The sequence below is a fragment of the Metopolophium dirhodum genome, chromosome 8 (assembly GCF_019925205.1).
Source record: "Metopolophium dirhodum isolate CAU chromosome 8, ASM1992520v1, whole genome shotgun sequence".
In the NCBI taxonomy this organism is placed as follows: domain Eukaryota; kingdom Metazoa; phylum Arthropoda; class Insecta; order Hemiptera; family Aphididae; genus Metopolophium; species Metopolophium dirhodum.
This window is the reverse complement of record NC_083567.1, coordinates 29,036,516-29,061,069: the sequence shown is the minus strand read 5'-3', so window position 1 is coordinate 29,061,069 and position 24,554 is coordinate 29,036,516. Positions and strand designations below refer to the sequence as shown.

Below are 24,554 nucleotides of genomic sequence, written 5' to 3'. Positions count from 1 at the left end.
CCCTACCAAAATTGATTTTTATGTGCATTCCCACACGACACCCTGCCATAGGGGAATTGGTTTCGATAACAGGGTAACCTGGGGAGGGGGATGCGGAGAACCGGTATGTTCTCTCGTGAAACAGAGTATGGTAACTTAAAATGTACTTAGTAAAAAAAACTGATTTATTAACAATAATTTATTATTGATCTCAAATTTGATAGTGATACAGTGGTTAGCAGAATCTTGGTCCAATTTGTAAGGTCAAGATAATGTTTAGTTTAAACAAATTGTCCATAAAATCAAAACAGTAGCTAATGAAATGCCTAACTCAAAATATTTCAACAAGGTATAGAAAATGTTCATAATGAAGAAGTATATAATATACTTTTCTAACTTCTGATAAAAAATTGTTTAGTAATAAATTTCACAAATTGACACAAATTATATGTTTTGGTAAGTAAACTGAATTTAACACTACATGATACACCACAACATACATAGTATAAAAATACAACATCAGTTCATCTTGCATGTATAATGTATATTAATATATTATAATAGTATAATACCATTAGTTATGAATACTAATATTTATAATCAACGATAATACTCAATTACTGGTTTTCAAAAAATAATTAATTTTCAAAAGTTTTAAACAATTTCAACAGACCAAAAGTGCAAAAGATGTAGGTATATACATACCACAATACATAGTAAATATAAAACAGAATGAAAATAATTTTAATCAGCAATGTAATCCTTGACCTTCATATTTAATCACTAGTTGCCTTATGTATGAAATTGCTGCTTCATCTAATCTTAACTTTGAAACTTCTGAATCAAATTGATCAATTCCTCCTTGACCAACAACATAACCATTTAGTCTAGCAGCTACATGAGAATTAATCAGATCATCTCCGGTCTTAAGACCAAGGTCGTTGCACAGGTTTTTGTGTTGTTGCAATCGGTATTTTTGATGGTAACTAAAAATATATCAGAATTTTTTTAATAAGATATGGTTTGTAAAAAATGTATAATATTTACTCTTCAGCATTGAAAAATTGACCAGCTGGTTCTATTTTAGTCAGGACATCAAGACCCTTGGCTTTCTTCTCATTTAGAGTCAACTCGGCTTCTGCTTTTTGTTGATCATTATGATAATATATGAATGAAGAGTACTAGAAATCAAAAAAATAGTTTTAAAAAATACAATTAAATAAATATACATAAAAAAATAATCTATTTGCATTATTTTTATTAATACTTGATTATTAAATGCATTGTAAGTATACATTCAAAATAAAAGTAGGTATTGAAATGATGAAAACATACTTGCTTTTTAAACTTTGCAGTTGGATCATGATGGTCCCAAAACATTTTCAATAACTCTAAATAAGAGACGGTATTTGGGTCGTATTGTAATTGAATGGCTTCTGTATAGTCACCACTAAAATTAGACAAAATTATTTATTTGTTAAAAATTTTAGATTTTTACAAAATGGTAAACTTACATGTTTCTATATGTGGGAATTAAACCTTCAGTTCCGCCGGCATAACCAACTCTTGTAGTAATAATTCCTGGAGTAGATCCAAAAAGACTGTCAGGAGCCCAAAAACAGCCCATAGAAAAGGTTGCTTTTTCTGATGGAATGTCAAGATAATGTAATGGTTCCATTTTCTATAGAAATAAAACAAAATGTATAATGTCTAATACGAATATAAATAAACTGTTAATTTTCTTAGTTAAAAAAATTATGTTATATTTTTAAGCTATTCATTGAATTACTTACTCACAATGAACAGAAATATGAAAACCTTATAGTTTAAATAGGGTACATTGTACCAACATATTTTAATTACTATTGTTATATCTTGAAGTAGACCATATCAAACAACAAAATACAAGATTATAACAAAACTCAATTATAAAATAGGTACTTATATAAAGCCAAATAAAACATAACGAAAGGATGATTTAATTTCAAATAAATGTTGCGGTGGAAAAAATAAATGATCGTTGAGATTAACTGATAAATGTGGAAATGTGGATAACTATAACTAACAAATAACTTAGTTTTCTGATGCAACATGAACCACTTGAAAATAAATAATTCATATACAGCAGTATACTAGCATATAATTTATAAAATTATTAAGAATGTAATCTTTTTTCAACACTTCAATAACATACTAAGCAGTGGCATAACTGGGTAAAAAACTAGGGGGGGGGGAAGGCAAAATACTTTATTTAGCAAAATCAAAACCATAAAATAATTGTTTGTTTTTACACACAAGTCTTAAAACTTATTGTATGGCTTGGATACAAATCACAAGTACCCAAATCGTTAAATAATATTTAGTAGATAAGTATATAAGAATTCATTATAAAAAAGGTACTATAGCATATTTTAAAATATTAATGTGATGATTATTATTCTATAATCATAATTTATCTCATGAAAGAATATTATTGGGTTATTTTTGTAACCGAGATAATATGATAACGTTGGCAATCTGTCAATGTATTATACAGCAGGAGAAATGTGAAATAAATGTACTTGTATGTAATAATTTAAGGGAAAAAATATTTTTATCTTATTAATGTATAGCATTCTTTCTTTATTTTAGAAGATATAAGGATCAGGAAAGAAAACCATAAAAACAATTGTAATTATATTCATACGCATTTGATTAAAAATTTTTTTTTATTATTATATTTCTAAAATAATGTTTATGCCATATTTTAAGAAAGAATGTTTACAAAATTTATAATTTAATTTAACATTAAAGTTGATGTGGTTATTTAATACCAATGTAGTTGTGCACTAATCATTAAATCAAAGATCATTTTTATTTACAAATAAGTCATTTAAAAATAATTCACAAAATATAGTAACTGTAAAATTTATTGAATTATTTACTGCATACATTTCAGTTATTACACTTATAAATCATTCCTATCTTAAATATTATTTTTTAATATTTATAGGTATTAAAATGTTGAAAAAATGGATTATTGTATAAAGAAATAGTTTATTATTTTTTTAAGATTATAAAGTAAAAACTTATTTTTATGACAAAAGAACTATGTACAAAGAAAAATAGTTCATCTAGGTAACTGTCATAATATATATTATTATGTTTTCAATAACTTAAAATTCTTTACTGGGATTTATTAAATTACCTAAAAAAAAAAAATAAATAAATAAAATAAATTGAATATCAAAACAAATCAAAAATGAGTTTTAGATTTAATAAAATTATATATTTATTTATGATTGTAATATTTCTCTTACCGTATTGAGATATTTTAATAGTCAAATAGTTAGGATGTTAGGTTAGGTTAGTCAACAGTCAACACACAACACACAACATTACAGCTATAATACTAATTTTAAATAGCAAAAAATTAATTTTTGGAATGTGGACTTTAGTCTTACATAATATTAATGTATGTACATTGTATAACTCAGCACAATTGTGGGAGAGTAAAATATGTACCTAATACATATTATTATTATAAATTATAATAAAACCTGCATAATCAAGATATAATAATTACATCACAATTATAATAATAGATAATCATAGGTGTGCTCAGGATTTTTTGGGTGGGGTGTACAGAATAATTTTAGTAGGGATAACCCGTCCTTTGTTATTTTTTAGTTTGCAATTTATATTTAAAAAAAGCTGATAAGTAGGTAAACGCTCTGTTGTACAGTTGTAGAAGCCAAGTGTATATAATAGTCTTGAGTAGGTCACTGTAATTGATGAGTTAAATTTGAATTCAATGAGAAATCTTTGTATAAAAAACTATTCTGATCAGAGATGGTCTAACTTTTTGTTAAACCAAGGTTACCAAACAATTATTTTAATAATAATATCAAAATGTTAACAAATGTTTGTAGTTTCTTCCTCCATTTATTTTAAAAAAGTACTAAGAAATTTCTACTTTTGATCCACTAACGTGCAACCTAGCTACCAAAAAACTACTCAAAAATACTTTTTAAATTCTGAGCCAAGAACTAATGTATGATAATATGAAAAGTACTGATTTTACAATGATGTGTGTTTTTATTTTTTTATAAATTTCTTTATATTTGTGTGTGAAGACACTTTTTCTAGAAGAAAAATTGATTTGTTCACCAACTTTGAGTAGGTAACTTTTATAACATTTGTAAATACAAAACAACTTAAAGTATGTAGAATTGTACAAAAAGTGAGCATCTACATACCCTGCTGCCCACGTCTATGTTTATAACTTAGTGATTGTTACGTGTAACAGCTTTAGCAGATAAAATATAATATAACAAGATTTATAATTTTAAACTTATTTGTAGAAGTTATTTAATTTATATTTTATTAATTTCTAACTTTAAATAGGTAGTTATGTTCTGTTTAGCTTTTTATTATACTTATTTTATTACTAATTATTTTATAAAGATACTTAAGTTTGTTTGATAGGTAATGTTACCACAACATTTCTATGTATTACCAACTTTAGCTCTGTATATTATGTAAAATTATATTATATTATATTTTATAATATATAACTATAATAAAATATCATAATATGATGAATTTAATAGTTTAATTTAAAAGCAAAGTAAAGAAAGTTATTAAGTAGTAATACTTAACAAATAGGTAAATATTAATTTACTCATTGTTTATCTACCCAAAATTTTAACTTTTAAAATACAAATAGGTAGGTACCAAAAATTGAATGGCTCAATGTTAGCTAAATATTGTTTTTATATATATAACAATAACATACACTAAACCAATATTGTAAATAAAATGTTATGTAATTAATTGTAAGCCAGCTACTGAGACAGCTGCTATAACAGACAACTTACATTTATGTTTGAGTTAAACATTTTGAAGATTCTTGAAAACATATAACGTGTGACCTGTCAAGTTTGATAAAATGTAATGGTAAAAATTGATTTGACTAGATTAAAGTTCTAAATTTTAAATAAGTATACGTCCTTAATGAATTAGGTTATTTAATTGTTAATATAAAAAATTCCAAACTAGCCACGAGTTTTGTCACTTTTATATAATGTACACAGGTTTATAAAAGTAGGTATCTTGTTGGTATGAGTTGGACATTGGGAAAGGATACCTAATGAATTACACCTAACCAACACATATGACATATTCACATAATCACATGACACATATACGTTTAAACGTTTGTAAACTCTGATTTCTGATGGTGTGAATGGTGTGATAAAGTAAACAGTAAAAACTAAAAAACACGGACTAAGGTATATCTTAGTCTATGCTAAAAAGTAAGACCTTAGGATCTTTTATCTTTTTATGATATCTTTGATAACACGTTGAAATATTTTTTATGATTAATATGATTATCACCACGAACTAAGATAAAGCAATTAATACTTGTAATGATTTTACCACAGAATAAATATTTTGTTATTTTACCGAAAGGCGGCCAAAACAGTTTATAATTTTAAAAATTATTATTACCTCTAATTAATTAAAAAATTAACCGAACCTTCTATCAAGTGTCATTATCACTACGATAACGGGGCGATCGGAGCCTTTCCATAGCACAGACATAATATTATTCTATTTAGTACTAGATAGCGAACTCTCACCGTGAATTAAAGCATCAAAGTCGTGGGGGGGGGGGGGCAATTGCATGGTATTTCATATTATGACAAATAAATTATGATTTATTTTGTATTGTAATTTATTATTTCTAAACCTGTAGTTTTAAAAACAAAAATAATATTTTATGTAAGTCATTTTACATTTACCAACCTATATTAAAATCCTTAAACTTTAAAGACGGTCGGTACCAAATCTCCCATAATATATGCAATGGTAAGGGTACTGCGTTCTACCGAGGTGCGTGATCAGTCGAGAAATTCAGTGGTGACGGTACGCCACCACCAGAGCACGTTGTCCCAGGCAGCTGTCCCCGCGGCTATAGACAGTATAACGGTGGCTGTTTCTAACTTGTTATTACTAGGGTTGATGTGCTGTGTATATATACAACCAAACTACTATTTCCAATCGTGAGGCGCTCGCAGTAGTCGGCGTCAGACCAGCCGTACGGCAGACCCCTAGCTATAGCAATATGACTAGGGTTAGTGTTCAAGTTTACTTGTTGAAAAACAAGTTATATAATAAATGATATCATGTACCATTACACCATTAATTGCTCCACTGTGCACTACGTGGTCACCGACCGCGCACCGGAGCAGTTTTAACGTCCGACTAACCGCAATTCCGCCTCACCCAAAATTTTTTTGATTTTCGACACAATTTTTTTATTTTGTTTAGTTATTATTTTATAACCTATGACGTACGTGCAATCGTGCGGTCGACGTGCCATGTGCTCGGTTTGCTCCGATACAGCCAAATATCGATCACCCGAAAATTTATTACAACGTCTACGGTGCCGAGTTATCCTGATGTGACAGTCTAAAATGCCAAATCTAGGTTACAAGTGGGTCAATGAACAATGGATTGTATTAAACTTGAATTCAATTATATAATATCATTGACAATTTAATTCAATGCTCGAATTTCGCAGGGGGGGCGGAGCTCCTCTACTATTTAAATTTTTTTTTACTTGGACGGGGGACAGTTCAAACTAATGCCTAAAATAGTTTTTATTAAAATTTGGAGTAGATCTAAATTTTTGTCAAAGATAAATGAATACCTAATGAATTTTAATTTTTTTAATATAAATATATTTTTCATCCTTTCTAGTTTCTATGGTTTTGACTAGAAGTGTTCAACCTTTTTGACTCGCGATCCACTGTTTTTGTAAAAATATTTTCACGACTCGTGTCAACTTTTTAGGCCATGAAATAAAAAATGACTTAAGGTCCCCTGTAAAATGTCTGCAGGAATATTGATTAATTAGTATAATAAAGTTAGTAAGATACCAACAACCAACAATAAAACAAATTTATAAATATCCTATGTAATAAGTATAAATCTGTCTCTTAAAATTCACACGCACGATGTGTGATCAAATAAAAAAAGTAGATACCTATGTAGGACGTATAGGTCGTATAGGACCTACCTACAGAAACACAGAGTGATTGTACTGGTTCCACAAAAAATTAACTACCTAATGATATTGAACATGTATCCATACATTTTTATAAAATCTTTCTACTCAAAAAAAGGCAATTTTAATAACAAAAAAAATTATTATTTCATTCGGAGGACCTTTGAATAATTTTGAGAGTAAACATTTATCGTCAAGAAAAAAATGTTATTAAACATGAAGAACAAAGGTAAGGGTTAAGTTAGGTTAGGTTAAGTTACTTTTTTTTTTGTACTGGTTTGATACTGGTTTTAAAGCCCCGCCATCGGCGCCATCCATATAACAATAAATACATTATACATAGTATAAATATAAAATAATTCGACGGAAAATACGTACCATTACTATGAGGTACCTAATAAATAATAATCAATAATATGATAATATAATAAAACCGATATACTGATATCATAAAATAATTCGAAGGAAAATACGTATAATGCTATTAGGTAAGTACCTACACTTATACCTAATAAGTAATAATAATAATAAATAATATAATAATATAATAAACCAACATAATGTACCGATCAAACATCACAGTACGCATTTATTCATCGTTGATTTGTATATCGTTTCATGTATTATTATTATCATTTACCATATTATATATTAATCAATTTTAAGGATTTGTTAACCCAAGTGCCCGATAGAAATGCCGGAATTCTATTTCTACATTAATATTATATCAATATAATATTGCTATCATCGAATTATTATTATTATCGAATCAATAAAATAATAAACTCATTATTTTATATTTATACGGTGTATTTGTTGTTCTATGGATGGCGGGGCTACAACAAACTAGTAACAAAACGTGTTCCAAACACAACCATTCCTCCCTTAAAAACAAAAACAGCTAATGGCTACGCCCTTGGGGACACGGGTAATGTTTTTAACTAAAGATGGAGCAGCTATGTTGGCATGTTGACGCGGGCTAGAGAGAAAATAAATAGACAATAGTGGCGATGAGAATAACTTATGCCTGAAAAAGGGCACTCGGGAGTCGTGTACTCTTATTAGCATCTAGCAGCGTGTTCACCGCTCATCGACAAGTCGTTGGTCGGTCGGCAAAGTTCGGAAACTTATCGCGAACATTCGGAGTACCTACGTTCTAATTGTGACTGGGGAGGGGAAACGTTTCGACTTTCGATCTCAACCACGTGGCCATGTCTGCGGCCGTTGCGAATGTTGCGATATACGTCCGTTGCCTGTCAGTTGTCAGTTGTCACATACATTTTAATAAATACGAATCGAATTACAATAAATAATTATTTTTAGGTAATAGTGTAATACCGATTACCAATATACCATTCATTATTGTAATTTATATATAAGTATTTTATATTTTTTAAATATACCTAGGTATACCTAATATTTAATAAGTAATAAGTACCTATTTATAATCAATATTCAATAGTAACACTATTACACGATTAACGGTGTACCTACATTCAATGAATATCTGTCGTACTGGCCCATATCAGCTTTTAGCTCTCGTTCATTGTTGAAAATGATTCAAACGTCAAATAATATGTATGTTTCCACTGGTTCCAGTAACGACTTGGATCGTCAAATCGAACAGCTTAGGCAATGCGAAATCATCATGGAACAGGAGGTGAAAGCATTGTGTTCCAAAGCACGCGAAATACTCATCGAAGAGAGCAACGTGCAACGCGTCGACTCACCTGTCACCGTGAGTTCAATAATAACTATAGAAAATTAGGAACAAAACTATCATTAAGTACTTATAAGTTTGGTATAACAGTTAAAAAAATATCATCGTCATCAATGTTATTTTCTTTCTGAAATGCATTTACCACGTGGGGGGTGGCTCCAGGGGGGGGGCTAGGGTCCGCGTCCTATCCCAAGCTGTATTTCTAAACAATTTTATACTGTTAAAAACAAATTAACAAAAAAAAAATCATCGAGATTTTCTGAAAATTATTACTCCCCCCCCCCCCACCTAACGATGTCTCTGGAGCCGCCCCTTTTACCATGTAGGTATAGGTCGTATTTCGTAGATACTATATAGGTTCCTATACCAGCTCGATCTCAGTATCTGTGCCGAGTGCCGCAGAAATAACTTATAGTACCTAACTATATTATTTATTATTTTACCGAGGTAAAACCGTTTTAAGAATCCACATGCATAGCATATTTTGTGGTAGATATAAATATAATATATTTGGCAGTTGGGAATTTGGCTATCAGCATTTACTTCAATGTGAGCTCGTGGAATTTCGATTTATATCAAAAACAGTTTCACTATAAAAAAATCATACATCAATGTTGCATATTTTGTTTAAGGCTTTTTTTTATGTTTAACATCATTCACTTTGAAAATGCTATTCCTCTAAATAAAGTCTTACTACATACTATAGTCGTACTACTCTCAGTTCTTACTTTTGCAATCTATCGTATGTGGTATGCCTTCATCATGAGTACCTACCTACAACCTAGGAATTGTATAATATTGAATATATAAAAAAAATTGTCTAGAAAGTTAATAATTCACTAAGAACATTAATTAATATCAAATAGATGGATGACTCTTGCCTACATAAAAAACCTACAGGTAGTAAAAAACAAATAAAATGTCCTAGACTTTTAAAGAAGCACATTAAAAAACCAGATATGTATGTAAGTAACGAACTACTAAGTAATATTATGCCCCTGCCACATTTCTAAGTCACAATTTATTACCCAATCCATCCAAAACACCTCTACTAGTAGTACTTTGGAGTAGATTAACATATGGAAAAATGGGCTTAAGCCGTAGTCCATTGATTTTTTTTTGGCACTAACGCCACCAACATTTGTTTGTCTCATTACTTGCTGTGTGTGTGTTGGTTATTTCATTATGATTTAATTTAATTTTATAATTATTACTAGTAAAAAAATGAATCTACCTATTCTATTTGATCAATTTTTTATTTTTTATTCAATAAACAATTTAAATATGTAATATTGTTTAATTATAAATAATGTTTAATTTTATATGGTAATTATATACCATGGTTTGTATGGTATGTATGTTTTTGTTATTAAATATTGAAAAAAGTGGTTATTACTTGTTTTGAAAATATGCCTTTTTTTTAAAGCCTTACACCTTAGGCCCATTTTTCTGTTAACCTGGGTCAGGTTGTACTTCATAAATATCATTTAAGATGGTACAGTATCCCACTTTGGAAACAAATTGACCAATCGGTTTTTGTTCTTATTATTATCTTTATTTTCTAAATCAAATTATTTAAAATTATGTTTAAAATTGTATAACATCAATATTTAAAAACTTAAAAAAAAAATTGCATTCATTTATTAAATTATGTTACAGATATGTGGAGATATTCATGGACAGTTTTATGATCTAAAAGAATTGTTTAAAGTAGGCGGTGATATTCCTGAAAGAAATTATTTATTTATGGGTGATTTTGTCGACCGAGGATTCTTCAGTGTTGAGACATTTTTACTTCTACTTGCCTTAAAAGTAGATACACATTTAGTTAACTTGTCTGGTATTTAGTACCTACTAATTTTAATATTTTATGGTTAAAAATAAACATTCAATGCTTTTTAAATCTTAAAAATCATCCATGTTAGGAAAGTGATTATTGATGTAATTTACCAAGAGATTAATAGTAAAATATAGGAGTTTCTTCCAGCATGATATTATATTATCTACCTATACTGTTATGTTACTTATTAAATTATAAACTAAAGTTCTTGTAATGAAGCTATTATGACATAATGATGAACCTACAGTTCTCAGAACTATTTAGACAATTAATTTACTCTGTAATCAATACATTTTTTGAGAAGACCACACATAGTCAATTGGAAACATTTTAAGTTTCACTAATTCTTCTTTGTGTCATAAAAAACTATTGTTTTTTAAATATGTACTTGGTATACATATTATAATATACCTAATAGTATATATAATATAATAATATGCACTATTTAAACTAACAAATTAAATTTTACTTGTCTTATATGTTCTACCTATCAAATATCATACGTTTTATATACCATATTGACTACTTATTAATTTTCTACAGTTTGATTTATAAAAATTTTTATTTTTTTCACTCCATTTAATTTATTTTATTTTATTCAAACCAATTTATCATAAAAATGTGGTTCTTAATATTTTATTATTTTGATGTTCACTATTCAGTGAGAAATAGTTATAAAATTATTTTTATAGGTAAGATATCCTGATCGAATAACATTAATACGTGGTAATCATGAATCACGACAAATCACTCAAGTTTATGGATTTTATGATGAATGCTTACGAAAATACAATAGTGTTGCTGTATGGCGTTATTGTACTGACATTTTTGATTACCTGAGCTTATCTGCTATTATCGATGGAAAAGTATGTTTAATTTATTGAAGTATATTTACAATCCATGCCTTCTGTTATTTGTTCATTAAAATAGTTTTCAATGTTTTTTTGTTTTAAATATTTAGATATTCTGTGTGCATGGTGGTTTGTCGCCTTCAATACAAACATTGGATCAAATTAGAACCATTGATAGAAAACAGGAAGTTCCCCACGATGGACCTATGTGTGATCTATTATGGTCTGATCCTGAAAGTAAACTCCTAAAATAATCAATCATTAATATTCAATATAGTTGTGAAATTATATTATATGTATCTTAGATATTCAGGGATGGGGTGTGAGTCCTCGAGGTGCTGGTTACCTATTTGGTTCTGATGTTGTCTCCCAGTTTAATACTACAAATGATCTAGATATTATTTGTAGAGCTCACCAACTAGTCATGGAAGGTTATAAATGGCATTTTGATGAAACTATCCTTACTGTTTGGTCGGCACCCAATTATTGTTATCGGTAAATACTTCTTACTCTTATTATAAAATACATAATATCTATGGTATAGTTAAAATTTTATATATTTATATACCTTATTAGTTGTGGTAATATCGCGGCAATATTAGAACTCAGCGAAACACTTCAAAAAGATTTTATATTATTCGAGGCAGCTATACAAGAAGGACACGGAATACACTCAAAAAAACATATAGCTGACTATTTCCTTTAAATATTCTCTAGTTCTTGATGTATTTAATTTTAATTCTCATAACATAACAGAGAGAAGGAATTATTTCAACACATTTAAGTTTATTCATTTTGTAAAGATAATGACAATATAATTATGTATTTTTATATTTAAGAAAAAATACTTGTATAATGTTTATGTTATAATTTTGCTACCTTAAATTTTTATATTTTTACATTCATTATTACGGTAATTCATGATTATTGTAAAATAATAATTGCAGGTATAATTAAATATCAATAAACAATAAGTAATAATTAATAACTAAAGAGTATTTAGTACCTAATTAATACAACATTAAAATTATAGATGAAGTTATGAATCGATTTGCAAATTGTAATTTGTGGTTGTTCTTGTTTTGTGATTTTTTTTTATCTTTTTGACTTGTGTTCTATTTTGTATAATCTAGTAATTCCATACACTTTTTACTTTTAAAATTAAAACACGTATTGTAAGTTTAATAAAAATAAAAATTTAGTCTGATAGGTGCTCTAAGGTTAGTAATTTTTTATTTGTCACAATGAAGTAATTAATAAAATTAATGGCTAATGTGGGTTATTTGATTTCGTCATTGATTTCAAACCATTTTAATATATTCCGATATAAAGGGTACTTATCATCAAATGTGGAAGAAAAATGTGATGTTTATGGCCCCCTACCCAAATCAAACCCTAGAGCCGGCACTGGGATCTAGGGTTTGATTGAAACCAAGGCTTGGCTCTAGTTTTTGATGATCAATATAGATGTTGAATGTAGAATTAATAAGTCTATGGTTTACATATTATTATTATTTTTTTTTTTTATTGAACTTAAGCCCGGCGACCTATGGCCATTAGCTGTTGTAGCCTGTGGGGGATTATGAACTATGGTTGGTACTGTAGGGTGTTGTTACGGTAGGTAAGCAAACACGTGTATGTGTGGCAAGGATTTTACTACTACGAACCCGGGTGGTGACCCATCCGGGAGCTAGTAGCTGTGGGTGTTACTTATTCTCAGCAGCCAACGCGCCATGCCAAGCCAAAATATAATATTATTGATTATAAAATATAAATATATAATTATGTAGTATTTATAATCATTGTTAATATCTAGGCACGATGATATTTTGAAAAATATATTTTTAAGCTATTTAAATCAATATTCAAATACGGTCACACGATATAGGTATGTACAATAAAACAATATGTTTATTGTATATATTTATGCATTCTCATAATCTCATTCTATGGTACGCCGCAAGTCTGTAATGATTTATAACTTTATAAACTTTGATATTTTTGGAGAATAATTAGTCTAATCAACGAAATTTAGAAAATATTAATGTAAAACTATAATTAATAATATATGATGGCTATATAAATATTGTAGTCACTCGAAATAGTCGTAAATTTCAAATTCACCGCGCATTCTTTCGCACGTGTTTACGTAGCCCTACCGACAATTCGCCACGAAGCTAGCCATTGCATTGGTCAAACATGGTAAAACCACTGTGAGCTGTGACAATAATTATTGATAACACACATGTGATAACAAAAACAACGGTATTTTATTAGTATTTTTTATACATCATAGTTTTAGATTTAGTCGTTTAGTAATATAGTTTATGAATCTACCTATTGAACATTTTTCAGAATAATGTTTGCCATCAAATATAGGGCTGCAGGTGACTTAGAGTTTTGAATATTAAGTATTACAGTTGTTTAACGACGGAGTTTGTGAAACACCACCGTGTACGATAATGGACATTTCAACTATGCAAATCAAACCGGTGGCAGTAAAAGAAATGGTGTCACCGGTTGTTAGTCGACACTAAACGTTTCTCGGATAGAAATCGCTCGAATTCGTTGGCTCTTAAGCCTTTTAAGTAGGATGGATCATGCTGAGTTGGTGTTGGAAATGTCTCATTTGGAGCGGATGCCCACGGCAGATAGATTGGCCCTAGCTAGACGGCGCCGGGTGCAACAATTACGATTATGGGCTCAAAAAGATCGCGAGCGTAGACGGTCATCTCCACCACGCAACAATAGGCATATATATTTCAGTGACAATGTCATGTTGTTGGAAGCTGCTTCTAGAAACGATATTGAAGAAGGTATGACCTAAATAAATGATTATGAATTAATTTAATATCGTACCTAGAGTAAGAGTGGACACTTGTAAATGTTTTCAGTAAAGAGACTTTTGGTCAAGGGGGTCAGTCCAGATGCTACAAATGAAGATGGACTTACTGCCTTGCATCAGGTATATATTGTTTAACATAAATTCAAAAATCAAAATCATTGTGATATTTATTAAAATAAAAAATTTTAATTTTATAATAGGTAGATATAATAAAATATATATATATATATGATTTGTGCGAATCCAGTAAAAAATGTCACTATAAATAACAACATAGATGTGATTTTATTTTAAAATAATAATTTATCACGACAATGTATCACATCAAAATTGAGATTGAGTTGTGACTGATAATTAACTTTCTATCAAAATATATGTGTGTTTGGCTCTTGATAATTGCTATTAAAATCAGTGTTTGAATGTTGGTTGGGGGTGGAAGGGGGTGCGCATGGGTGAGCTCCTCTACTTTATTTTATTTATTTTGTGTACCCCAACTTTTTTTTTTCACTTAGACAAAGTGACTGCACAAACTTATGCCATAAATCATTTTTATTAAAATATGGATTTAAAATGTTTAAATTGTTGTTAGTGATAAATATCTAGTGAATTTACAACTTTTAATATCAAAAGTATTTTTGTTATATAGACTACCTAATACCTTGATATTTTTATTGAAGTTTGTTTATAATATATCATGTTTGTACTTTGCCTAGTGCAGTAGTGCACTGATATATACAATAAACTGTTGTATTATCAAATATATACTGTCTGACTAGTGTTGACAATTAACCATAGAAGTCTATAGAAATCTGGCAATAACCTATTACCTATATTACCTTTTATAACGATTATATTATATAAAATCAAATTAATAAATAAATAATATATTGTAGTTCATCTCTTAAAGGGGTTTATATAATATTAAAATTCAAAGTAATGAATAAAAGCAAATACTTAAATTGTTCTAAGCAATAATTTATAAATTGGAAATAAATTATATTAGTCTCAAAATTCACATTCTATGTTGTTGATTAAACTACAGTTGAGTTTTCTAAAATTATAAATTACAGTTTTATTTACTGTAGGTATAGGTAGAAGTATAATGTATATGCTATAATTAAACTAAGTTATTATTTAAAACATTTTTAGTGTTGTATTGATGATAATGAACAAATGATGAAACTCCTAGTGGAGTTTGGTGCTAATGTGAATGCCGAAGATAGTGAAAAATGGACTCCATTGCATGCAGCAGCTACTTGTGCTCATTTACACCTAATTAAATATCTTATTGATAAGTATGCTATTCATATTATTTTTAATTTTTATGTTTTTCTTTGCTGTTTATTTACAATAATTTATTTTTAGGGGTGCTAATTTACTTTCCGTAAATGCTGATGGTAACATGCCATACGATATCTGTGAAGATGAAGCTGCATTAGATCTTATTGAGAGTGAAATGGCCAGACGAGGTGTTACACAACAATTGATTGACAATACACGTTCTACTACAGAACATCGAATGTTACAAGAACTCCAGCAAGCTGTTGAAAATAATCAGAGTTATTTACTAGAATCGTATGATCACCAAGGAGCTACACCTGTAATATATATATATATATATATATATTTCATCGTTGAACTTTACTCATTATTAAATATGCAATTGTATTTCAGTTACATATTGCTGCTTCCAATGGTTATTTAAAAGTGGTAGAATACTTATTAGACAACCATGTTGCAACTGATGTAAAAGATTCTGATGAATGGCAACCTGTTCATGCAGCTGCTTGTTGGGGTCATGTAAGTATAGTTTTTCTGTATACATTTGTGTCTGGATTACCATATTTAATTATAGATCGGATCACTGGGAATTTGTACTTTAGCTAAGTTAGAACCACTAATTTTTTGTAATATTGGATTATGGTTCGATAAAACATTCTACAACAAACCCTAAAGATGGAATACTGAACAGATCTTATGTAAATTTATTAGTAAATATGTTTATAATAAGTGTTTTATTTTACATTTGTGATTAGTTGGAAGTGTTAGAGATATTGGTTCAAAATGGTGCTGATTTGAATGCTAAGACAAAAAATGATGAAACGCCTGCAGACATTTGTGAAGATCCAGATTTACGTGATCGTATATTACAATTACGTAATGAACAAGAGACCAAAAAAGAGGCTCAGAGAAGAAGAGTACGGCGTACACAATCAAATAACACAAGAGCTCAATCTGTCCGAAGGACATCTATTAGAGAAAAAACGTTGACATCTAAAAAAGATGCAGTAGAAGAAGCTAGATTAAGGGTTGAAGCTCAGAATGTAAGTAAAGCTACCTGTTAATATTTAATTGCACAATTTTGCATTGTATTTAGAGGACTGTCAGACCCGCATGTGCTGTCTCAGTTTTATAAATGGTAACATACTAAAATATATGTTTAGCAGTTCTTGCTTAGCTTTGTTAGTTTTAATAGTATACTGAGTTGATCTATTATTAAACTTAACGGTAAGCGTTATTTTGTGGTTTGTTAGAGGTGTTTTTTTTTTTTTTTTAATTTTAAAGCAAATTTTGAGGATTTTAAAATGGTAATATTTTACACACCTAAACTCTAGCTTCAAAATTAAAATATTGATAATATAACTTCGACAAACCATCAAAAATTGTGATACTTTATGTTTAATAATAGGGGTAAAATCACTTAAATATTAAAGGTAACAAAGCTAAATAAAAACTGCTAAACATAATTTTGCTATATTAGTAATTGTAAGACGAAGACAGCATATGTTGATTAGATGTTCTCACAGCTGAGTTCAATAAAAATTAATTTGTTTTTATTTTTATTATTATTTTAGTTTGCAAAAAAGTTTCTGGCTAATGAGCGTACTACTAGTGACGTTGAGGGAGATTCATCAATAGATTCGTTTGTTCCAGTACCTATTCCTATTCCTTCAACAATTCCTACTACAGAACGTTGTGAGCCTGAAGGTGAAGACGTTACTGAAGAAAAGGCACAGTTGGAATCTGTTGATGTTGGTCCAGCTGCTGAAACCTGTTATACAACTGAAAGTGATGGTAAAATAAATATACATGTTTCGGTAACTATCAATGCGGGTACTTTGGCAGAGTTGAAGAAACAACGAGCACAAACTCGTGCTGCAGCTGGTCTTCTTTCTAATAGTGCTGATATGCCATCTGATTCTGGAGCTGCATTTAATAGATTTGCTGGTGATACTGAGGATGTGATTGTTGGCGATCCATTGAAAACAAGGCGAAAATGTTGTATAATTTTTTAATTTCTAAACTGCCTTACTATTTGAATATTTCGAGCATAAAATATTTATTATTTTTTTATGAAAACGTAATATTTTTATTTTCCTACTTTTTATTTTATAAATTCTATAATTGTGGAATATATTATAATCCTTTTTTGTGTACTTAAACATCACTGAAAATTGTTCCGTCCTGTAGTTATTTTTTTTTAGTTTTGAATTATTGCAATTTATAAGGGCCATTAGAATTAATTTAGATTATTAGTTGTTTACGTAACTGTGATAAATTTGTGAGTGTTCTGAGAGTACTTGATCATTTTTTATAAAACTTATTTTTGTATTTATAATATTAGCACAAATCAAATTAATATATTTTTTTACATTCCAATAATATTTGTCTATGCATAAATATTAAATATGATGATATTTTTAAATTGAATTCTCCTTTATTAATTATATTTTTTGTAATAAATCATGATTTGTATTTATTGAAATAAGCTGAAATAAAAAAGTAGGTACATACAACATACAATTGTTAATATTATTATACATATTAATATGACATGCGACTATATTATCCATCATTACTAAAGATTTTGTTATTAATGAGGTTAAAACTGTTAAAATTATATAATATCATCTTTTTCATTCATTTATAGAATATTAAGTACATTTCAGGTAAAAATTAAAATGGTTAAACTAGTTGAACTATAATTATTTAAAATAATGTAATACTTACTGTTATAGGTTGCATAATATGAACTTAAGTTGTCGGTGTACAAATATTAAAAAGTTATTCATATGATTCTTTATGAGTAATGAGTAATAACCATTCACTTCTATTATAGTCTTATATATTTATATATGTAATATACATAAAACATACATTTTTAATTTAAGGCCCCTGCAAATGTGTCATTTTTAAGGAGTTGTGTTTAGGCAATTATTTCGTTTCTGCGATTACTGATCGTCTTTGTGTGTGTAGTAAATGATCATTAGTGTGTGTATACTCCCCTACAGCCGTATCAATTTACACTTCATTGTCATTTCTTATCTGGTTTATGGTCGCACGCACGCACATGCACAAGTCATTTAAAGTCATTAGAAAACCAATTTATGGACGTGAAATAATAGCCGTTGCACTGACAAAAATTAAAGTACTTTTAGTGGTACGATTTAAAAAATGTTTGTGTTGGTAAACAAGTTTACTTTGCATCGGTCGGAGCACTTTTTCAATTTTAGCAAATTCTCGACGAGAATAAATATTTTACATTTTATAAATTTATAAATTTTTGATATTGAATTTATAAAAAATAGGCTCCGACCGATGGAAAGTAGACTTGTCAACCAATTAAAACATCTTTACATTTTTTAAATCGAACCACTAGAAGTACTTTAATTTTTGTCAGTCGCTAAGGTCGTTTTGATGAACAATTAATAGGGTTTGCTGGGGCCTTAACCGGCTTCATTGGACTTTTATATTTTACTTTTAGATAATAATAAAAGGGAAACCACGCATATTTTTTTTGAACAAAAATTATTCTCTATATTCAATTTTCAAATAAGTAAATAAGGAAAAGGATAATATGATAGACTAAAAACAAAATGCTCAATAACATTGTTATGTATATTGTTGCACATATACATACACATATTTTATAAACTTAACAAAAGATAAATCACAGGCGAATTAAAAAACGGAAACTATAATTTTGTTCGTATATTAATATTATGTACTTCTATACTAATAATTTACTCGTTTCGACCGAACTATAAAAAAAATTGTGCTCAATGCACATTACAATTTTTGCGTACCTATATCGGTTGGTACGTATACAATGTTTTCGTTTTTAAATCCAATTAAAATTACATGATTAGGTCAACTACGCAATTATATTTAACTACAATATTGCTTTCTTCCTAAAATACTTTCACAAAATATCATTATACATTTTAAATTTACTACCGTCGGTATATATCAAATTGAGATCGCGTTAAAAATTAATTTTGCGTAGCGATAAAATTTATTTTTGTGCCAAGTGGGTATAAAGTATAATTATTAATAATATATATATAATTAAATTAAAATATAATTATAAAAGGCCAGTGCAAAATGCATGCTTAATTTCCTGTTAATGTTATAATGAATTCATCATTTGCTTCCCAGTCTTTAATTTTTATTATTAAAAAAAAAAAAAATCAAATTACAGGTAGGTAACGTTTGATTATTATATAAAGAAATTTAGGAAAGAAAATTGACCCGAAGAAATTGTTTTTTTTTGTTTTTTTTTTTTTTGATTTTTTTCCTTAACAAAAACAGTAACATTGTATATAGTTGTAATTTTTTGATAGATTGTTATAGTTTGGCAACGTGTATTTTGAACGTCAAACGGGTTGAACTCGGGTTAACACGACGATGCGTATGCCGATGTATGGAACAAAATCGTTGCGACACGAAAATATTGTACACCACGTACATAACATATTACAATGACGACGACGACGACGACGATGATGATTTTGATGACGATGATGATGCGGTAATGATTACGTTGGTGATGATGGCGATGATTAAAATAACAGTTGACTGATAGGAAGCCTAAAAAGAAGCGTCCTTTACAATTATCTACGTACTACGGTAAATGATTATATTTCGTTTTCTTCACTTACTCCGAGACTAAATATAATTATTACAATCTAATGATGATGATAAAATGAGCATTTCTCATATATATTATGATTTAAATTTGAAAATATCTCTTAGAAAAAACGAGAGTTGCGTTATAGTTAAAAATCTACATATAATATAATATATCATATAAATACATAATATTATTATAATATATACGTTGTTCTCGCGGTCGTATACATACATGATACATATTATTATTATTATATGGTACGTAAAATGTATTGTTAAAATAATACGAAGGCGCGACCACTATATATAGGTACCCCAGCCGGGCGGTGTTCTTGCAAACGTCGACTGCGCGTCGACAAATTTATAAAAAATTTACACATATAGGTACGTATAGCGACTAATAGTTAGGATGCGCTCGTAATATACGCTCGCGGTTTCACTGCTTCAGTGGCGGCACACTTGATTCCCGACGACCGTGCTGCTGTTGTGGTACATTTAATATATTATATATCGTACAATATAATAAAACATATATATAATAATATACTACATGTATATAGCTAATGGCGAGCGAGTTGTGTATATATATATATATATATATTTATTATATTATAATTATATTATATTATTGTCTTCGTATTATAAATTCTACGCGTGCGTCTGCGAATTTTGCTTGCTGCGAGAGTGGCAAAAATACGATTTCACACATAATATCATAATATACGTATATAATATATAGTAGGCCCGTAATGCGGCGGCTACGAGTACCTCTTGTCGGTGTTGTCGTTCATGGGCGGCGGTGGCGGACATATGAATATCGGTCCGCCCGAGTCTTCGAGCAGGTCCTGCAGCAGCGCCACTTCGACGGGCGCTCTGCCGCCGCCTCCGACGCCACTGCCGCCACCGGTGGTCCGGCCGTTGTTGTTGTTGTTGTGGTGGTGGTTGTTGTTCCGGCGGTGGTGGTTTTGCTGCTGGTGGTGGTGGTTGTTGTTGTGTCGCGGCTGTTGCGGATGTTGCTGCTGCAGTGGCAGCGGCAGTGGCAGCGGCAGTGGCGACTGGGGTTGCTGCTGCTGCTGCTCCTGCAGTGGCGGTTGGAGCTGCTGCTGCTGCTGCTGCTGCTGCGGGGACATCGGACTCTTGCCCGGCGAACAGTCGGACAGATTGTCGGGTATGAGCTTTTCCGTTTCCGGGTCCACGTGTGCCGTCCTCCGGATGCCTATCCTAGCGTGGTTTCCGGACGGCGAGTCTTGCGATGTCTGCGACGACCCTTGGTTCTGGTGCCGTTTCAGTATCGACTTGGACCTCCGATGCGGTTCCGGCGAACGGTTTATCGATTCAGCCGACACCGACGGCGAGGACTTGCCGCTTTTCCCTGCAAAAATCAGTCAAATTGTAACGATACGTAATATTATAAATATTATAATATATTGTTGGATAACGTCGTCCTTTATCGTCATCATAACCTATATTCACGCAATATGCGTGCATATATATAGTTACGAACGACTGTATTATAAATAATGTAGTTCAGGCAAAACTAAAAGATTTCGATGGCTTACGCAAAGTTTAAATTGTTGTACACATATAGCTATATTTATATAATGTGTATACAGTATTACTAGAGTACAGGATATACACAAGACGTATGGTCGCAGTGGCGTATATTATATTATGTTTGAGTTAAGGCCGTAAATATAGGGAAGGGATGATGCTCAAATGGGCGATTACCTGGAATTTTCACATAATATTATGTTAGTCTCATATTATTTGTGTTTATTATTTTTTGTAATAGATATTGTAATGTAATCTTAGCGGCGGGAGAAGGGGTGGAAGAGCAAATATTTACGACTCTGTTTGGAGGAGGCCGTCTCTGCACAACACTATCGGAAAAAAATTATTCGAAATACACCACTGCGTGCATACGCCTATTATTAAACGTATTATAAAATATATCTAAAATCGAGAATCCTAGAAGATGCATTACAACTATTGATGAAATAAAAAAATAGATATTTCTAAGATACCACTCTTGTCCATAACGATCTCAATTATTTTAAGATCCTACTTATCTATATAATATAAATATATAATACTAAAATTAATACCTACGTATACATCTATAAATAATATATGACCGCTATGTACACCGACATAATGATATATTATATTATAATTATATTCATATAGTATACATTTATACCTACCAAATGTATTCGTAACGATTTTAACGACAAAATATCAGTAAATCATTACAATTACATTTTTCTTACAGTTAATAGGTTAGTATAGGTACAGTGATATAAAATTTGACTACAATCTATACAAATTTGCTTAACAATTCGTTAATATTATATGAAGCAAATATTATAAAAATATAATATTACTGTATATCATCGGGTATAGACGTAGCCACATATAGGGTACAGTCTAAGTCTATTATTACGAACGTACATACGTAAAACCATTGAGTATATATTGTTTACAATACATGCTCAATGGTAAAACGTTTAATAAGCAATGAAAACATTAAGTGTTTTGATAATTTTGTATTTTCTATTTAACAAACATTAACAATAAAATAATCAGAATTAAAATATAGTTTTTGTAAGAGGTCCACTATTTGTTTAGGTTTTAATTTATTATATTGTATAATATCATATAACAATATTATACGCACTATAGTCTATACATACAGTATAATATTACTTTTGTTTATGTGTAGATAGATAGATAGCATAAAAATAGTATAATATAATAAGGTAGATATAGCTGATAGGTAGTACAAATAACTAATAAGTAAAATACATCTATTATTTCGATAGACTTCATCTATATAGTGATCACATTTACATATAAAGACTAAATTCCTCAAACTCACCCTAAATTCAGCATCCCCTTCGGTCGTTAACGTAATGTCCAAACATTATGAAGTTTCTACGCCAATATTTATGGCTGTTACCACATATGTTATTACATATGTTTAGAGCTGTAATTTAATCCTATTATAAGTTAAAAGTTATTAAGGGTATTACGTCAGTCACAACTCACGACGGCAGGTAGGTATCTACTACCCACGTTACTTAGTATAACCACTAACCAGTAACCACTTATCTAAAAAGTAAAAAGTAAAAACTTGAAGTACCTAGTGCTACTAAAATATAATATAAAATATATTTATTTTATATATGTGTAATATGTAAATATAATATGTAAGTTAGGCGAGTTAGTACAAGAGAATGTGATACACCTAAATTATCACTGGAAGGAAAACTTAAATTTGCAGGGATTTGAAATTTAGTTTTTTCTATACTTAGTATACTTACTTACTTAAAAGTCTATACTTAGATCGTTTTTCGTTTAAAAATTTTTAAATCGTTACTTATTCGGTCACGTGGGTAGTTAACCGATTAATTTTAATTTGATTCCCCGAAGAAGTGTCTACTTTATGATGGTGCAACGAAGAACGATTGATAATAACATAATAGATATGCAACGCGTTTACTTTACAAAATTTTCTTAATTAAATGTATCTTATAATAGAATAGTTTCAGCAGTGGTCCAGTATTATTTCATTATCATTATTTCGTTAATTGTTAATCTTAACGATTTTGTTAATTATCCCTTTACAGTGCACTCAAGTTATACATTAGCACGTGCCCAAGACATAAGTAATGTTGATGGATAATCTTATGGACCAGTGGATTATTTTTGTTTAAATATGATATAATAAAGTCAAATATATTTGGGAAAATAATATTTTAATTAGGTATCTATAAAATAAAATATGCAGTAAAAAATGTAAATAAAGCATATTTTAACAAATTAAAAAGCGGATGTTTATACAATATTATATTGTCAACACTTTGTTGCCAGTGGATCAAATTGGTATCATGCTGACTTCAATGAAGTAAGTATTTATTGTATCACATTATCGTCTTTAAAACATTCTGTGGAGAGTATTACGTAATTGATATGTCTTTGTTTTAGATTATAACCAGAAAGACTGAACGAGGAAGATATTACGTTAATGCTTTCTCAAAAACGTGTGTTATCCAGAACAATAAAAACTACCAGTTTAATACAAGAGCTGATATCGCTGTATAACTGGTTAAAAATGTTGGCACAATATCACTGAAAAGTAATGATTTTTCGAATTTTCTATTGGTTTTTGGGGAAAACATGAAATTCAATGCGAACAATACTGAGCAAAAATGTATAGGTAACCTACCAGTTTTTAAAATAATCTTGGTTCTATTTTAGTACCTATAATGATGAGATATATATGGTATGATATATATATATTTATACATGTGTATATACTATATACACTGTGCACTGTAAACCATTTAAGT

General features: G+C 29.5%; 4 protein-coding genes across 12 annotated transcripts in view; 2 read left to right on the top strand and 2 right to left on the bottom strand.

Annotated features, from left to right (window-relative positions):
* Nucleotides 1–502: 502 nt before the first annotated feature.
* LOC132950213 (peptide methionine sulfoxide reductase) lies at nt 503–5,241 on the bottom strand. 4 transcript variants are annotated; one of them, XM_061021523.1, is made up of 5 exons: nt 4,839–5,241; nt 1,494–1,660; nt 1,315–1,429; nt 1,027–1,160; nt 503–965 (listed from the first exon to the last, which is right to left on the bottom strand). In XM_061021523.1, the coding sequence occupies exons 1-5, from the start codon at nt 4,878–4,880 to the stop codon at nt 728–730; spliced, it is 696 nt and encodes a 231-aa protein (XP_060877506.1). In that variant the 5' UTR covers nt 4,881–5,241; the 3' UTR covers nt 503–727. The 4 variants fall into 4 exon arrangements, with proteins under 4 accessions (XP_060877506.1, XP_060877509.1, XP_060877510.1 ...); XM_061021526.1 differs by lacking the exon at nt 4,839–5,241 and adding an exon at nt 3,279–3,439; XM_061021527.1 differs by lacking the exon at nt 4,839–5,241 and adding an exon at nt 1,777–1,943.
* LOC132950211 (serine/threonine-protein phosphatase 4 catalytic subunit-like) lies at nt 4,117–12,659 on the top strand. 5 transcript variants are annotated; one of them, XM_061021520.1, is made up of 7 exons: nt 4,117–4,137; nt 8,633–8,771; nt 10,413–10,565; nt 11,286–11,459; nt 11,555–11,681; nt 11,750–11,939; nt 12,021–12,657. In XM_061021520.1, the coding sequence occupies exons 2-7, from the start codon at nt 8,682–8,684 to the stop codon at nt 12,148–12,150; spliced, it is 864 nt and encodes a 287-aa protein (XP_060877503.1). In that variant the 5' UTR covers nt 4,117–4,137; nt 8,633–8,681; the 3' UTR covers nt 12,151–12,657. The 5 variants fall into 5 exon arrangements, with proteins under 5 accessions (XP_060877503.1, XP_060877501.1, XP_060877504.1 ...); XM_061021518.1 differs by lacking the exon at nt 4,117–4,137 and adding an exon at nt 6,426–6,460 and having other exon boundaries at nt 12,021–12,659; XM_061021521.1 differs by lacking the exon at nt 4,117–4,137 and adding an exon at nt 7,503–7,521.
* A 1,052-nt stretch (nt 12,660–13,711) lies between these two features.
* Nucleotides 13,712–17,952, top strand: LOC132950304 (protein phosphatase 1 regulatory subunit 16A). The gene is made up of 7 exons (XM_061021703.1): nt 13,712–14,260; nt 14,339–14,409; nt 15,439–15,584; nt 15,655–15,889; nt 15,964–16,089; nt 16,326–16,613; nt 17,145–17,952. The coding sequence occupies exons 1-7, from the start codon at nt 14,038–14,040 to the stop codon at nt 17,583–17,585; spliced, it is 1,530 nt and encodes a 509-aa protein (XP_060877686.1). The 5' UTR covers nt 13,712–14,037; the 3' UTR covers nt 17,586–17,952.
* A 1,215-nt stretch (nt 17,953–19,167) lies between these two features.
* Nucleotides 19,168–24,554, bottom strand: part of LOC132951035 (potassium voltage-gated channel protein Shab) — a 53,496-nt gene continuing 48,109 nt past the window's right edge. For both annotated transcript variants that reach the window (XM_061022717.1, XM_061022718.1), the window contains one exon: nt 19,168–21,574. In XM_061022717.1, coding sequence (XP_060878700.1) covers nt 20,961–21,574 — 614 coding nt within the window. In that variant the 3' untranslated portion in view covers nt 19,168–20,960. The remainder of the gene's footprint in view (nt 21,575–24,554) is intronic.